Consider the following 17277-nt stretch of genomic DNA (forward strand, 5'->3'; position numbering starts at 1 on the left):
TGCATGGAAAGTCGCGGACGAATCAAAGGGCTGCGGCGCTTTTACGTCATCACGCGCTTCAGACTTGCCGATGGCTTCTCGGAATAGAGAACAAAAAAGGGTAATTTGTTTTATTTTTCACATGTTTAAATCGCCCTTCCCCTAAGGAGCTTAGGGTGGTGTACATAGTTCCTCCTCTCCTCCTTGTGCCCTCACTGCAACCCAGTGAGGCAGGTGGGCTGGCAGAGAGCGAGTGACTGGCCCAAAGTCACCCAGGCAGCTTCATGACTGAGTGAGGCTTTGAACCTGGATCTCAGGGTCTTTAGGCCAACTTCCAAGCAACTATACCAGTGTTTCTCAAACTGTGGGTTGGGACCCACTAGGTGGGTCACGAGCCAATTCCAGGTGGGTCCCCATTCATTTCAATATTTTATTTTTAATATATCAGACTTGATGCTACCACAGTATGTGACTGCATTTGAGGAAATGTTTCAGATCTGTACTTTTACGGGTTTCTATGTATATGCTTTTACCAATGATAGTCAATGGGACTTACTCCTGAGTAAGAGCCCAATCCTGGGCTCGGTGCCACGGTTTTGTGCCGCTGTGCACAAAAGTCCCCTTCTCCCAAGGTGCTGACTGTGGTAGCCCAAGGTGTGCAGGATCCAGTGGCAGCCGTTCTCAGAGCCGCCGAGGCTGGGCGCTCCAGGCAGCTCAGGATTGGGCTGTAGCTGTGGGTAGGATTCCACCTAGGATTGTCAAAAATTTTCCTACTTGATGATGTCACTTCCAGTCATGACATCACTTCTGATGGGTCCTGACAGATTCTCTTTCTAAAATGAGAATTTTAGAATGAAATGTCCAGTTCTAAAAGCATGAGAACGAACCACTGCACTACACCATCCTAGCTTTCCAGGAACAAAACATAGTGCCAAAGAGAAGAGTTTAGCCACTTTCAATTTCTGGCCTTATTTTGTGTGAAAACAGTGAGGAATCTTTCATTTGTAAACATTTTTGCAACACCCTGCAATGCAAATACAGCCTGAGGAGCTGTGGCCAAGAGTTGTTCACCAGGATAACCAGTCAAGGTTGGCCAGTATTAACACTACAGGTTACAGGCGCGGCTGAGACTGTTTTGGGTTTTGCAGCCCCAACCATCCACTCTCATACAAAACACCCTTTGGATTGCAGTAAATGTTAATCCAGTTGTCTCTTTGGATCTCTTCTCAGCCCAACTCCACCCTTCAGTTGCGTCCAGAGGCATATTGTACTTAAATGTTTTGTTTTTTTAATTTCAAATTTTTCGCACAAAGTAAGATGGCAGAAAAGAGGAACTTAGAGCACAATTCTGTGCATGTCTACTCAAAAGTAAGTCCCATTATTGTCAGTGGGGCTTACTCTCTCGGGTAAGTGTGGACAGGATTGCAACTTTTGTTACTATCTTGAAAAGGCTTTCACTCCAGGAAAACACATAAGAACATAAGAAAAGCCCCACTGGATCAGGCCAAAGGCCCATCTTGTCCAGCTTCCTGTATCTCACAGTGGCCCACTGTGTGCTTCAGAGAGCACACAGGACAACAAGAGACCTGCCTCTAGGTGCCACTCCCTTGCACCTGGCATTCTGAGGTAGCCTACTTCTAAAACCAGGAGGTTGCACATATCTATCATGGCTTGTGATAGACTTTTGTGATAGACTTTTGGGAAGCTGGTTCCCAAAGATAACCTGGAAGCTGAATTCTCTGTCCAGGGATCTCTAAACTTTTCGGCCAAAGGGCCACATCAAATATCTGGCACGGTTTCGAGGGCCAGGAAAAAAATATTAAATATTAAATAAAATAAATACATTAGAGATGGACCTTTGATGAATGAACGATGGGCTCAAATGTCCAGGATTTCTCCAAGCACCAACACAACCCAAGAAATAAAGCATACACTTACACTTAAATGGACCCCCATTCCCCCACCCCACAAGCACAACTCTGGTTGTGTTTGGTCAACTGGGCCAGAGGCTCTCAGGGGATCAGAGGCTGGCTGTGGGCCAGATAGAGGCTCTCCGCGAGTCGCATCTGGCCCGTGGGCCTGGGTTTGGAGACCCCTGGTCTAGTCTTTCAAGACTGTGGATAGGAAGGTTTCTGTGTCAAAGAGATGCAGTCTTAAAAAGAAATTTCTGCGCATGTCATCTGGGGTGAAAGTACATTGCATTATTTTAAACATTTAAATACAGTTAAACATGGAAGGGTTAGCTGTTCCCTTTCATAGCAGTTTTAATTTTTTCCTCTTTTCAATAATATTAAACAGCTTGCTCCTTCATATGTTGTTGGAACAAACTTATGGGTCTCTGTGTTGTATTTTATAAGAACACAGGTACATTGGGCTATTGTGTGTGAAAATAATAAAAGATGTTTAAAAAAGTACTCATATTGGCTGCAATCCGATGCACACTTATCAGGGAGTAATTGACTATAATGGTACTGAATAATGCATAGGATTGGGCTGTTTGCGCATGAGATAAACTAGCTTTGTTTATAAACACGCAACCTATGAAGAACCAACGTTTTGAAAATTCAGTAGTCCTGCTCAGTTTTTCTCTGTCTCAAGTAAAAATGGTCCAACTGGCAGAATATAAAGCAGCATTTCACTCAGAGGTGTAACTAGGGTGGAGCCTGAGGGACATTTGCCCTGGCGCTATGCTGGGGGGGTGTATATGCGCAATATATAAAGCAGTCACTTCCTGGTTATCCCTAGAGGAGGAGGTACTGGTGGCTTTAAGTCCTGTTTCTTTTCCTGGGGAGGCTCCCCTTTGGGACATCATGATGTCACTGCCCCCGCCAGGGCTTCTAGTTACACCTCTGATTTCATTCTTTGGATTTGTGAAGGAGACAGAAAAGAAAGTGTGCCGTCGGGCAGTTAAGGAACAGCGAAAGTGCATATGTGGATAGAAAAGAAAATCTGAGCCTTTGGGACAGGGGGTCTGGCTGGTTTTTGCAGGCTTTTCCCCCTCAATGAATGTAAAGTGCCAGGTGCTATCTCAATAAGATGAGAAGATGAGAAGAACGAATATTTGAGACTAAAGTCCATATTTGCTCTCTGCACTCTCAGAACTGAAGCAAAAGTTTGAAACTTTCCTCTCATTGTTCACTAGAATACTTTATGCTTGTACGTAACACATACTGATACAGAGCCAGAATGGTATAATGGTTCTGGTAGTGGACTTGGAAGGTCCAGGTTCAAATCCTGACTCAGCCATGAAACTTCCTGCTTGACCATGAGCCAGTGGCTATCTCAGCTGAACCTACCTCACAGGGTTGTTGTGAGGACATAAGGAGGGAAGGGACTATGTAAACCACCTTGAGTTCATTGGAGGAAGGGCAGTATAAACATGTGAAAATACAGTGGTGAGCTGGGAGGGAAGCCTCCTGTGCCTTTTAAAGCTGCCTAGCAGGCATAAATTCAACAGGTGCAGTCTTTCTTGTGGAAATGCTGTACCAGTTGAATTAATGCTTGCCAGACACCTTTTAAAGTCACTGCTTTTTATAGCTCATAAAAAAACATCCCTATGATGCCAACTTTCTCCTAAAGAGAAAGCAAAGGTCAATCAGTTTTCTCTTCAGGCTCCCTCTTATAACTCCATCATGCAACTGCATGCAGAAGCATTATGCTCCACTAACTTGCATGAAAATGCAATTGAATGTGGTCTAAAAATCTAACTTTCACATGAAGTAAAGCCTCAGTTTTGAAAGAGCAGGAACTTTGATGCTATCTTTAGGGTTTTGGCAGAGGAAGACAGGACTGGCCCACCCATGATGTCAGGCAAAGGACTGGTGGCAGATGCCCACCTCTCTCCACTCACTTGCTTCCCCTTCTGCTACTTCCATTCCCAGGACTGGAAAAAGGAGGAACAGAAGAGAAAGGTGGAAGAGATGGTCGACTAAGTGCATCAGCACTTAAGAGGAGGGCATTTGACACAGAGCCTCACATGCCAGGAGGACATGGTGAGCACATCATGTCTCTGCTTTATCAGTTGCATTGGTTGCCTTTCTGTTTCTGGGTGCAATTCAAAATGCTGCTTTGACCTTAAAGTCCTAACTAGTTTGAGACCAGAGAAAGACCACCTTCTCCCATATGAAACTTCCATCCCCTAAGATCAACTGAGTGAGGCTTTGTGTACATCACTCCAATGACAGAGCTGTGTTTGGTGGGGATACACAGCAGTGCCTTCTCTGGAGTGGCACCCAGGTTATGGAATGCCTTGCTCTTGGATGGAAGGCTGACTTCATTATTTCCACTGTTCCAACAGTAACTGAAAACAGGCCTTTAACTTTATGACTTCTCTTATGCCGTATGAGTTGTTTTCCTGGTGCTGTTCAACAATCTTGTCTTTAACTTTAACATTTTATCTTGTCTTTATTCTTGTCTGTCTTTTACTGTAGGCAGTCCGTTCTCCGCCATCTCTTGTAGTCCATGGGGGGGGGGCACTCACTTGGGAGATGCTTTCCCACAGACCACAAGAGAGAGCAGAGAATGGACCACATAAGCAACAGCTGACAACAAAAGCAGCAACCCAGAAATCTTCTCTATAAATAGAGAAAAGCAATCTTTAAATCTATAAATAGAGAAAAGCTAAATAGAGAAAAGCAATAGCTTGCAATTGTTTGCAATCGCAAACTGAAAGCGGAGTGTAATTGCTCCGCTTTCACTTTTTGAAGGCTGGGGCGCCCTGTGGAGGGTTGTGCAGGGCTCCCCCCCCCCAGGCTGCTGCAGGGACTGGTAAGTACATGCCAGTCCCTGAAGCCCCCTTAGCAACACAATCCTGGGGATCATGTCGCTGCCTTCCCCCTGCCTCTGCCCCTTAAGGGGAAAGTCCAAGGCCCTCAGGCTGGGGCATTGCGATGTCCCAGTTTGAGAAGCCCTGTCCTAAAAGTTGGGAACCACTGCTGTAGAGCATCAAAGCCTGACACATGTCCACAGTGGCATCTGGCTGGTCAGTAGATGAACAGCAAGTGCTTCCTTGTGGATAACTAGTTATGTACACCTAAAAGTTTGGGGCTTTCCATTATACAGCCTTTTCCTTTTTGTTCACAGTGACATCACTTACTGTAATCCTGGGCTTTTCCCAATGCCAGCTGTGCCTGTAATGATGCATTAAAAAAATCACTGAATTCCATGAAGCAAGAAACCACGGAGAATAAACAATACAGGGATGAGTTCCTTATCCCTGCACAGTATTATTCGCTGTGGTTTCTTAGTCTTGCTCCATGGAACTCAGTGACCTTTTCTACAGTTGTCACCAAGGCCTACAGTGGTCCAGAGCCTTGAACCAATCTTTGGCCACAAGTCTGCTGCTTTCTGTCTACCCCTTCTTTACCTTTATCCAATTGATGTGAGAGAGGTTATCTATGAGTTATGCTTATTAAAGCCTTAAATGTTCTGAGACATGGATACCTTAAGGGCTGCCTCCTTCTATAGATTCCTCCCTGTTTATGCCATTCATAATTTCAGGCCTTGCTTTGGGTGCCCTTGCCTTCAGATGCATGGACATCCACTAGAAGTAGAGCCTTCTCAGTGGTGGCACCTACTTTGTGGAATGCCCTCCATAAAGGCCCAGTTAGTCCCTTCTCTGGACTTCTTCAGGAGATGTGCTAAGGCCTGGCTCTTCCATTCAACTTGAAGATGGGGGGCTGATGTTTGGCAGTGGAGGCAAGATTATTTAGCTATGATTTTTTAGTGGTTTTGTTTTTGTTTTATCATTTTAAATGATCATTTTAACTGGTTTGTTTGCTGTATTTTAATTGTTTTAATCTTATTATTGTGCACTGCCTTGGTAGTCAAGAAATACAGGATAGAAAGGTTAAAAGAAAAAAAAACTACATGTTGAGTTTCATTATTTGTGAAGGTTCCATTCCAACTGAGGTGGATGGCAAAAATCTCACTAAAGCAAATCAATTTAAAAAACAAAGTTGCTTGGTGATTTAAAAACACCCTTATGTGTTTTCTGATGTGTTTTCTGATGTTTCTAAAAACACCCTTATGTGACTTTTCTGATGTTAAGACAGAGTCATTAGGCTGATAATCCATCCACCTCCATCCACCTAGAACAAAGTGGTCTTTCTTTCAAGCGGTTGGGGGAGCTGAGGAGTCCCTTTGCCTTGAAGAGAGAATCAGCTGCTACCCTCTCTCTCATAAACAAGGTTATTGTTAAATAACTGTTTTCTTTTAATTTAAAGGGCCTTTCTCATCAAGTTAAGATAGAAAAATCTGTGGATAATTAGGTCATACCTGCAATCCCTTGTATGACTCTCTCTACAATAGTAAGAAAAGCAGTTTTTAAAATGGTGATTTTTAAAGGGATGCATTTTTCCCCTTCTCCAGGGATCAGCACATTTCTTCTCATTTATGGTGGCCATTCGTGTTGAGTCAAATTCATGTATAACAAGATTGCACCTGCAGTCGCATATAGACTCACACACATGAAATGCAAAAGAAACTAGATAAGGATAAACCATAGCTATGTCCATTGGTATTGTGTCAATTTTTGGATACTACTTTTGCTTTTTGCCATTGTTTAGTTTTGTAGGTGCATGTGTTCTATATGGTCTGGTATTATTGTTGCTTTGTTTCTAACCTGTAAACCACTTCCTCTAACTGCTATGAAAATTTACACAAATGGAAATACTTTCAAATTACGTAATAAACTTTTTAATCTGGAAGCGTTCACACCTTCTTTCCTCAAACATAACTCCTGTGCCCTGCTGCATGAGGCAGAAATTCAACTGGTGAAGATATAGCAATGAGCCTATTGGATATCATTTAGGTTCTAAAAAAGATAGGTGTTTCATTTGTCACTGTACTTTACAAGCAGCTTTTCCTCCCTCCCCCAGGAGAAAGCTAGCGTCATAATTTTTTTTAATGATATGGAAAGAACAGTGTTTTTAAAGGTTGTCTGGAAAGCAGAAATTCAACAGGTACAGTATTCCCACCACATAGTAATACAATGGGAGGGAAGGCTGGACCTGTAAAGTCTTACTTTGTAATTCATAATGTTATAATGCTGGTCTTACATTGAAAGGCTGTCATAAACCACTCTCAGCCACACTCAGTCCTAAGAATACTGTACTGCTGTATTTCTCAAACTGTGGGTCATGAGCCAATTTCAGGTGGGTCATTCATTTCATTCATTCATTTCAAAGTATATTTTAATATATTAGACTTGATGCATGCTTCTATGACTGCATTTGAAGAAATGTTACAGATCTGTACTTTTAACAGGCTACTATGGGCCCAATCCTATCCAATTTTCCAGCCCCGGTGCAGCCACAATGCAGCCCCATAGTAAGGGAACAAACCTTCCCATACCTTAAAGAGGCCTCTGTGACTGCTGCCCCACTACAAGATGCAGTGCATGCCCCATTAGCACAGTTGCACCAGCACTGGAAAATTGGATAGGATTGGGCCCCAAGTATTTGCTTTTAACAAAAGTAGACAATGGGGCTTACTCCTAAGTAAGCATGGATAGGGTTTCTGCCTTTGGGATGTTTGGAGAATTCTTTTAAAAACAGATCAGCAGCTACATGGGAGGATTAGGAGAGTTCTTTATTTAAAATAAATTGTTAAACATATATGTCTTGTAAACTTTTAATTTACTTAATTGATTTGATTTTGTCACTCCCAGCCATGACATCACATCACTCCCATGTTAATGACCAATGGGTCCTGGACAGACTGTCATTCTAAAAAGTGGGTCCCGGTGCTAAAAGGTTTGCAAACCACTGCTGTACAGTAATAGGCTGCATTTGCACTGGAGGACATTTAAGAGAGAGAGATGCTCGCAGACTGTAAGATTCCCCACCTTTTCCGCCCAGGAACATAAGAACAGCCCCACTGGATCAGGCCATAGGCCCATCTAGTCCAGCTTCCTGTATCTCACAGCGGCCCACCAAATGCCCCAGGGAGCACACCAGATAACAAGAGATCTCATTCTGGTGCCCTCCCTTGCATCTGGCATTCTGACATAGCCCATTTCTAAAATCAGGAGGTTGTACATGCACATCACGGCTTGTACCCCATAATGGATTTTTTCTCCAGAAACTTGTCCAATCCCCTTTTAAAGGTGTCCAGGCCAGACACCATCACCACATACTGTGGCAAGGAGTTCCACAGACCAACCACACACTGAGTAAAGAAATATTTTCTTTTGTCTGTCCTAACTCTCCCAACACTCAATTTTAGTGATGTCCCCTGGTTCTGGTATGTGAGAGTGTAAAGAGCATCTCTCTATCCACTCTGTCCATCCCCTGCATAATTTTGTATGTCTCAATCATGTCCCCCCTCAGGTGCCTCTTTTCTAGTCTGAAGAGACCCAAACGCTGTAGCCTTTCCTCATAAGGAAGGTGCCCCAACCCAGTAATCATCTTAGTCACTCTCTTTTGCACCTTTTCCATTTCCACTATGTCTTTTTTGAGATGCGGCGACCAGAACTGGACGTAATACTCCAGGTGTGGCCTTACCATCAATTTGTACAATGGCATTATAATATTAGCTGTTTTGTTCTCAATACCTTTTCTAATGATCCCCAGCATAGAATTGGCCTTCTTTATTGCCGCCGCACATTGAGTCAACACTTTCATCCACCTGTCCACCACCACCCCAAGATCTCTCTCCTGATCTGTCACAGACAGCTCAGAACCCATCAGCCTATATGTGAAGTTTTGATTTTTTGCCCCAATGTGCATGACTTTACACTTACTGACATTGAAGCGCATCTGTCATTTTGCTGCCCATTCTGCCAGTCTGGAGAGATCCTTCTGGAGCTCCTCACAATCACTTCTGGTCTTCACCACTCAGAAAAGTTTGGTGTCATCTGCAAACTTTGCCACCTCACTGCTCAACCCTGTCTCCAGGTCATTTATGAAGAGGTTGAAAAGCACTGGTCCCAGGACAGATCCTTGGGGAATACCGCTTTTCACTTCACTCCATTGTGGAAATTGCTCATTGACACCCACTCTGTTTCCTGGCCTTCAAACCAGTTCTCAATCCATGAGAGGACCTGTCCTCTAATTCCCTGACTGTGGAGTTTTTTTAGTAGCCTTTGGTGAGGGACCGTGTCGAACGCCTTCTGAAAGTCCAGATATATAATGTCTACGGGTTCTCCCACATTCGCATCAGGAAATCAGGCTTGGACTTAAAAGAGCCTGAGCTCTCTGCTGCCATCTTTTGTTCCTGGGAAGTCCAGTCCCAGCTAGGCTAAGCTCTTTGAGTAGTTTCTCAGAGCTACACTACACACGCGCTTGTCAAACCCTTCCTCTCCCTGCTGTACAGTACAGAGCATGCGCCCCCAGCAGACTGGCCTCTCCCTGCTGCAACATCAGCGCATGCCCGCCTGTTTTGACTTAGGGACGCGGGAGGATTCTTTTGGCTCGCTCCCCTGCAGCTGCTGCTGCTGCTGCGCCTTGAGAGTGGGGCTGGGCGGTGCCAGCCCTCCAGATTCCAGCCTTGGTGCCCAAACTCACTGGAGCGACCCACTGCGCTGCCCAGCGTCTTGCACCCTGCTGCCTTTTCCTGTGTGCAGGCCTGCAGAGCACAGTAAGACCCGTCCTTCTTCTCGCTGCAAACCGATCTGGGGAAGGGAGAGGGGATCAGCGAGCGCTGCGGCGGGAAAGCCTTGCTGGCCCCGATCCAGGTGCAAAAACAGAGCCACCACTTGCGAGCCCCGCACCGGCTGTGTTTGCTCAGCCCGATTCTATGCCTGTGTTTACTCAGAAGTCCCACTGGGACTGCAATCCTATCCACACTTACCTGGGAGTAAGCCCCAGTGACTATAATGGCGCTTACTTCTGAGTAGACAAGCATAGGATTGGACCCTGAGTGACAGGGCAATCAGTGCGATTTGCTTCTCTGGAAACTGCACAGGACTGCGCTTTTTGCTTGCAAAGCTAATCTAAGTGCAACAGTGCTTGCAAAAGGATCCTGCCCAACTCTGCATTGGGTGCCAGGCAGAAAGACCCTTTGCTTTCCTCTGCCAAACCGACTGTCCTGTGGTTTTTTCGCACAGGATCTCAGAGAGGAATTTTATCAGGGGGCACAGAGTTTCTTTTGGGTCCCTTCTCAAAGGGGGAGGAGGGCAAAACAGGGCGGGGGGGGGCGTGGTGACAGCCAGAATAGTCTTTGGAGCCCAGGTCTTCCTGCCTGTGCAGTGTGGGCAGCTAGATCCAGTAATACAGAAAACCAAACCCCACTCCTAAGTCTCTAAAACCTTTTAAAGATAGGAGATAATTGCAGAAAATTTAGCATCATTGTATTTAGGCTCACACTAGGATGGCAAGAGTGTACCAATCCTGATTTCTGCAGCAGCTGTAGTTTTGCAGCTGAGTCCCTGAGCTCCTATACGCTCCTTCATGGTAAGCAGATCCACAAGCCAAAGAGCTGCTGGAGCAGGCCACTTTCCTCCCAAATGTGACACCAGAAATGCATGCATTCCTGAGCCTTGTGTATAGCTTGCAGCAGTAGCTGCTGCCTCATCCCACACAGGCAGTGAGAGTGGGTGAGATAGGAAAATGTAAGATCCCTGGAAATTTCTGTGCCCTGTCCTTTGGCTCCTGGGCCCCCTTTTTAACCCTAGGTCCAGGTACAAATTATACCCTGTACCCCCCCCCATGGGCCCTGCCTTCACAAGCATTAAAGAGCTTTACTATTATCTCCAGCTCTTCTTCAGTCATTTTAGTTCATTCTTACAACTGTTTGGCTCTTTCTGCCCAATTTTGTTGATGTCAGTCCAAATTGACATTAATATTGTTAAGTTAAAGGAAGGTATCTTCTATTGTGGAGCTCATATATTTGTAAAAGGCCTGCCTGCCCTACCCCCTTGCACTTGTTCTTCCAGTACTGTCATTGCTCCTCAGTGCTCCCTTGCAGCATAGACGTATAGGTTGTGCCTGTATAGGTATAGATATAAAGGTTGTGCCTTTATAGGTATAGGTTGTGCCTCGTTATCCACTGGGATTTAGTTCCAGAACCCCCAGTGGATAAGTAGGCTCAATTTGTGTAGTTCAGACTGGGCTTGATGTTAAAGCCCCATCTATCCCAACCCTAGTTCTATCTTTTGACTATCTGTGAATGAGTGGCAAAAAGTTATTAGCTCAGTCGTAGTCCAGTTCAAATTCAAATGGCATGGGTATCCCATTTGGGATATCTTAGTCTTTACCTCTTGTTGATCTATTTCTTTGGAAGTCATTGACTATTTATGGTCCCAACCCCAGCTTTTCTGGGCTATTAGTTTTCAAGTCTGTGGTAAATATATGCACAGGCACTGGGCTTTGAAAAGCTTTGGCATATTTGGCCACAATACAGCAGGCATGCCTGTGTCTGTGCAGAACACACTCTGCGCAGCCTTGGAAATCATGCTGTGTCTTGCCCAGTGCCGGTAAACAAGAGGATGTTATGGAGAAGTGCTTCTTATTTATGTTGTGGTTAGCTAGAGAGCCAGCTGGTTACAGCCACTGAATCTCAGCAACCTTCAGTAATTTTCCCTATTGCATAGCTTTGCATCATGTGTTTTGAGATTCAATAAAAAGGGCTTGTTGGGAGCTAAGCGGGAGCTTCTTCCTCAGTTCCAGCTCTCCCCCTGCATCTACATTCAAACCTGTCTGCATCTCTTCATTGCTCTGACTTTCTGCTGTTCTAGCCTCACTTTTAACCCTTCAGTGCCCTGCACTCCCTCAGGCAACAAGGTCCAAGCCTTGTGTGTTTCCCAAGCAGCATTGCGCTGCAACAAAGTCTTTCTCTTGGTTTTACAGGAACTGGACTAATGAATGGGACTCTGATTGCAGGCACACCCATTGCGGTGGATTTCTGGAATATTAGAAAAGCTGGAGCTGCTCGCTTGTTCTTCCTTTCCCACATGCACTCTGACCATACAGTGGGGCTTTCCAGCACCTGGTGCCAACCTATCTATTGTTCTCCTCTTACTGGTAAAATCCTGCATCTCAAATTGAAGGTAAATATAGACCCTCAAAATAGACACAGTCTTTACCATTTCTCTTGAGGAAAATGTAACACTGACTGTAATGTGCCTCTATCTTGAGTCTAGGTGGCTGAACGATGGATCCGCCCTCTGGAAGTGGGAGAGAGCCATGTTTTGGCCTTGGATAAGATTGGCAAAGAGACCATGACAGTGACCTTGATAGATGCTAACCACTGTCCTGGCTCCGTCATGTTCCTTTTTGAAGGCTACTTTGGTGTCATCCTTTACACAGGTATGAAATCCTTTTGTCCCTGAGGAACAAGAGACTCACATTTTAGATTCTTTGTAATGGTTCTTCTTTATCTCCCTTCTTTGTTGTCCCTTAATTCAGAGGTTCTGAAACTCTCAGGGAGAGTTTGGGAATCTGTAAGTCTTTGCATGGGGGGGGGGCAGCAGCATCATGATCTGGACAATCATGCTGCTGCTGGGGAGGAAAAGGTTTTTGTTTAGCTTACCTGGGGGTCGCTAAGGCTCTCCCAAGGGTTTGGGGAGCCTACAACCCCCTCTGCAGCCTTCCCAGCAGCTTCAAACTCCTGTTAAAAGGGGAAAAAACACTTCCAGTTTTGTGACAAAAACAAGAAGTGCTTCCCCCCCCCTTTTAACAGTAGTTTGAAGCTGCTGCAAGTGCTGCAGAGGGGGTTGCAGGCTCCCCAGACCCTCGGGAGAGCCTTAGTGACCCCCAGGTAAGCTAAACAAAATTCCCCCCCAGCAGCAGCAGCATGATCCTGTGATTGCATTGCTGCCATTGCTGTGGCCCTACTCCTTAAGGGAGCAGCTATAGAGCTTCCCTGGTGCAAAGCCCCAGTTTGGGAACTTTTGTCTTAATTTGTTTTCCAAAACTAGCATCTTCCTGACCATTTCTTTTAGCTGCCTGGTGGTGATGTGGCCTGTGATGGCCAGCTCAAAAAGTTTCTCTTTGATAGCTTTTGTCATTGTGCTTCCAGCTAAACTGCTGTTGTCCAATGTGGTGCAACTGCTGGTGTTGGCTTGGATGTGGGAGAATAAATCTGCATTCCTACTCAGTTCCAGCACACACTCATTGGCAGTTAACTCTTTTAGATGAGCTTGCCATGCAGAAGTGTCAATAATGAATCAATAAATGAAATAAGAATTTATGCTGACAAATTTGGCAAGTTCATCATCATAATCTTACAATACAGCCTGGTACCATAGTGGCCAAAGAATCTGACTATTTTGACAGTTCAATCATATTGTGGTTGCAATCCTAACCACACTTTCCTGAGAGTAAGCCCCATTGAACAAAATAGGACTTACAAAATAGGAGTAGACCTGGTTAGGATTGTGCCCTATGTCTACTCAGTTATGTTTACTTAGAAGTAAGTCCCATTGAGTTCAGTGGAACCTACTCCCAGGAAAGTGCATAGGATTGCAGCCTTGGTTTATTAATTTGGACCTTTATCTGTATGTTCTTCTACCACCTTCCAAATGGCATTTTTTCATGAGATGCTATGATATCTGTATTTCATCAGGTGACTTTCGTTACACTCCCAGCATGAAGCAGGAGCCTGCTCTGAAGAACTCAAAGCTTATCAAGATCCTCTACCTAGACAATACCAATTGTCACCCTGAGACTGACATACCATCCCAACAGAAGGCAACTGAACAAATCAAAGAGCTGATCAGGGCCCACCCTTATCATTTGGTTAAGATAGGTGAGCAATAGAATGGGAAGTAGTTTCTGAAAGGCTGGTTGGGGCCAGGTTTCAGAGATGTTGGCTTGGAAATCTGTGGAATTGGATGCCAAACAGACCAGAGTTTACAGCACTTCTCCAAAAGGAAAGCACAAATCATGGAGCTAATGAATGCATTTCTTTCTAAATAATGTATACCCTGATTTTCTGTTATTAACAATCAAGATGACTTATAGTAATTTAAAGCATAACACAACCACTCATTTAAACAATCTAAAAAGCAGATAGGTTTAAAACTTGCTTGAATAAGAATGTGTTTACACAGTTGCAAACAATTAATGGTGAAGGGACATGATGGACCTTCCTAGGAAAGGAGCTTCCAGGTGTTGCCCTCTCCCAGATGAGTCTCAGATTTTGGTGAGAGCTGAGAAGGGCCTCCCTGGCAGATCTGAACATTCAGGCAGGCAAGTACAGTATCCCACCCCCAAGCTGTTTAAGACTTTAAAGTGCAAACCCAAAATTTTGAATTTTGTCCAGGAATAGATTGAGGACCAGTATGGTTCTTGAAGCAGGGTATTCCTAACCTGCTGTTACCAGTATCCTGGCCACAGCATTCTGGACCAGGTGCAGTTTCTGAAAGCATTTTAAAGGTAACCCCAATTTAAGTCATTGCAATAAACCAGGTGTGATATCACCATGGACAGGTGTGAGCTCTCTAGGAATGGTTGCACTTGCCCCACCAATCCAATTTGGGAAGATATAGTCCTGGCCAGAGCTGATACCAGAGCATCTAAGGACAAAACCAGATCCAGGAGCACTCTTAAGTCTGGGCCTTCAAAGGGAGTACTCCCATGTTTACCACAGAAGCCATTTTTAGATCTGCAGGTCAGGAGCACCTGTGTGCTGTGGAGGATTAAATTTCAACCTTTTTCAGTCTATTACCAACCCCTAATAATGATTCAGAAAGTTAGCACCTTGCTTGGCACAAGATGTCAAGGGAAGAGGGAGCAGAGTTACATTTGTATATTGATGATGCTTTAAACTCCTTGATGATCTTCCTCTGATAGTAAGACATTTAAGATGTCTGTCTTTTTCACTTAGTGTTTACAAGCATGTTTTTTTTTGTGTGTGTAATCTCTGAAAATGGCATTCACCTACATACTTTGGGGGATGAGGTGAATGAACAGAATGTGAATATGGATTCACAAACATGTTCCTCCATGGATTCCTCCAATGTTAATTTGGAGGAGGAGGAGGAGGAGGAGGAGGAGGAGGATGGCCCCAAAAGAAGGGATAATTTCTTGCAGTCTTGAACTTGGGAGTAGGAATCCACCTAAACTGCAGCTTTGTCAAAGCCCTGAGCTTGATGTAGTAATTGCTGGCTACATTTATCTTGAGAGCCTCCTGTGAATTTGAGCACCATATCTCCACCTGATCTTTGAAACAGTTTTTTGAAGCAGTTCTTTGTGCTCTTCCAGGTACATACAAATTGGGAAAGGAGTCCCTCTTGGTGGATCTGGCCAGAGAATTTAATACCTGGATTGTGGTGAATCCCAGCAAACTGGAGCTTATGAAGCTGATGGGGTTGGAGGATGTATTCATCTGTGAGGAAGAGGATGGTTGGATTCATGTTGTGGATTTTTCTGAAATCTGTCAAGCAACTATGATAAACTGGAACCAGAAGCATCCAACCTTGGGTATTCTCCCCACCAGCCGGCCAGTGAAAATCAACCACCCTGATGCCCATGTAGTTCCCTACTCAGACCACTCATCTTTCCAAGAATTGTTGGAGTTTGTAGCTTGGCTAAAGCCCTGCTCCATAATCCCAGTGGTAAAAACTGAAGTATGTCAGATGTATTTCCAACGATATTTGACATCTAGTAATAACTTGGTCACAGAGCTTGAAGTGCCAGAATCAGTAAAACCCCACATACAGCTACAAGGCAACAGAGTGCAGGAAAGGACCTCATACCTGCTAAAACTGGCTACCTATCGCAATGTGCCTAGGGGGGTTTGGTTTGACTCAGAGGAGAGTGAGGATGCAACGGTTTCCCAGCAAAGTTGCCCAAAGACCATGAGGAAATCTTTGCCTTCCTCTAGGCACAAAAGGTGTGGCAGGCATGCCGTGTGTAGAGAGAGACAAAAAAATGTAATGGCAGAATCTAAAAGCCTTCAAAGCCAGACTGTGATTTCTCAGGTGAAATCTGATTTTGAAACATCTACCAAATGTCAGTTGAAGCCCAATATTGCTGATTGGTTTCAAAAATCTCAGACAGATGTGACACTAAAACACTCAAATACTTTGCCTTGGTGCAGAAGGGATGCCAGGCCCATGCCAAACAGGTCATCTCATTCCAGCATCTCTAGGTGCCAGTCGGCCTTGGACAACAGAGTCCCTTCAACATCACCATGTGCTATTCAGAATGATGTAGACAATACATCCACCTCACCAAAGGATAAGGCCTGCCAGGCTCATGAAGAAGCTCCATATGGTCCTCTTCAGGAATACAATTTATCTCCACTCAACTCAAAGCAGTGGTCTCTCCAAAACTTTGACTGTCGAGTAGAAAACTACTTAAAGAGAGGGAGATTGCATGGAGTAGGACAGACTTGCAGTCAAGATGAGAACACATAGCACAACTGCAACAGCTGACCAAGTATAACAAGCACCTGTGGAATGCTTTGTGTATCTAGTTTTTCAGGTAGGGTTTGGAAGCAATTTTTTTATTCCAAGTCAGCTGTGAAGATGGATCACATCCAGCTAATTATTTTGGGGAATAGGGTTAATCCATAGACTTGTTGACTTTGACATCTTGACTCAGACTGTCAGAAAATTCTTCTGAACTGTTACCTGAACTGCCCTGTCAAGAGACCCATGAATATGTAACTTCAGCTGCATGCTTGTTTTCATTTTTTAGGAAGGAACTTGGTTTATTAAATACTAAAAAGCACTCTCTTTCTTGCCTGGGAATTAATGACCATTATTTGTCATTGCCTATAGCAGCATTACTGACCTGGGAAGCAGGAGCTGATTGGTCACAAAATGCATTGTGGGCTATGCATTTTTTGAAAATGATATTTAAAAATGTTTCCCTTGTTGTGTTTTAAAAAGACCAGCAGGAGGTGTACATGGCCCAGTTCCTGACCGTGTTGATGAGAACAAGTTTCCTTATCTAAAAAAAATTAATATTTTTAGGTTGTTCCAAGTGTCTTCATGATATAATTAATGTCCAGTTAATGTTTACTCCTACGTACAGTTGGGGGAATGGGGGCATTACTTTTTACTGCCCACTTTAGACATCTAGTAAATAGAGTGTGTTTCATGCTTAGGACTTTGCTGTGATCTCCTGCGAGTTGTCCACATGCTGATAAAAATCTTGGCCTTTTCTATCACTGCTGTCTTTGACTTAGCTACAATCCTTTGTTAGTACCCCAATACTTATTCATGTGTAATGGAGGGGAGCAGGTCCTACTGGTTTTATCAGCTAAAAAAGTGTCTGCACTGGAGAGATGACAGTATTTCCTTGTATTTAAAAAAAAAAGTTTAGAAAATGGAGGAGCATTACCAGAGTTTGTTACAACTCAGGGTTTGTAAAAGCAACTCAGGCAACACCATATTTGGGTGATGGG

The 17277-nt window shown here is 44.2% G+C and overlaps 1 protein-coding gene across 2 annotated transcripts; it reads left to right on the top strand.

The window, feature by feature from the left end:
- Positions 1-17: 17 nt before the first annotated feature.
- On the top strand, positions 18-17040 carry DCLRE1B (DNA cross-link repair 1B). 2 transcript variants are annotated; one of them, XM_066625540.1, is made up of 5 exons: positions 18-100; positions 11769-11968; positions 12062-12227; positions 13486-13668; positions 15126-17040. In XM_066625540.1, the coding sequence occupies exons 2-5, from the start codon at positions 11780-11782 to the stop codon at positions 16280-16282; spliced, it is 1695 nt and encodes a 564-aa protein (XP_066481637.1). In that variant the 5' UTR covers positions 18-100; positions 11769-11779; the 3' UTR covers positions 16283-17040. The 2 variants fall into 2 exon arrangements, with proteins under 2 accessions (XP_066481637.1, XP_066481638.1); XM_066625541.1 differs by lacking the exon at positions 18-100 and adding an exon at positions 9481-9558 and having other exon boundaries at positions 11802-11968.
- The last annotated feature ends 237 nt before the right edge of the window (positions 17041-17277 follow it).

Source organism: Tiliqua scincoides, chromosome 4 (assembly GCF_035046505.1).
Source record: "Tiliqua scincoides isolate rTilSci1 chromosome 4, rTilSci1.hap2, whole genome shotgun sequence".
In the NCBI taxonomy this organism is placed as follows: domain Eukaryota; kingdom Metazoa; phylum Chordata; class Lepidosauria; order Squamata; family Scincidae; genus Tiliqua; species Tiliqua scincoides.

Excerpts from the sequence above, each read along its gene's own strand:
- DCLRE1B (XM_066625540.1), top strand. The coding sequence starts at position 11,780 with ATGAATGGGACTCTGATTGCAGGCACACCCATTGCGGTGGATTTCTGG. Across the intron at positions 12,228-13,485 it reads TGGTGTCATCCTTTACACAG|GTGACTTTCGTTACACTCCC; the intron begins GTATGAAATCCT and ends GTATTTCATCAG. Across the intron at positions 13,669-15,125 it reads TTATCATTTGGTTAAGATAG|GTACATACAAATTGGGAAAG; the intron begins GTGAGCAATAGA and ends GTGCTCTTCCAG.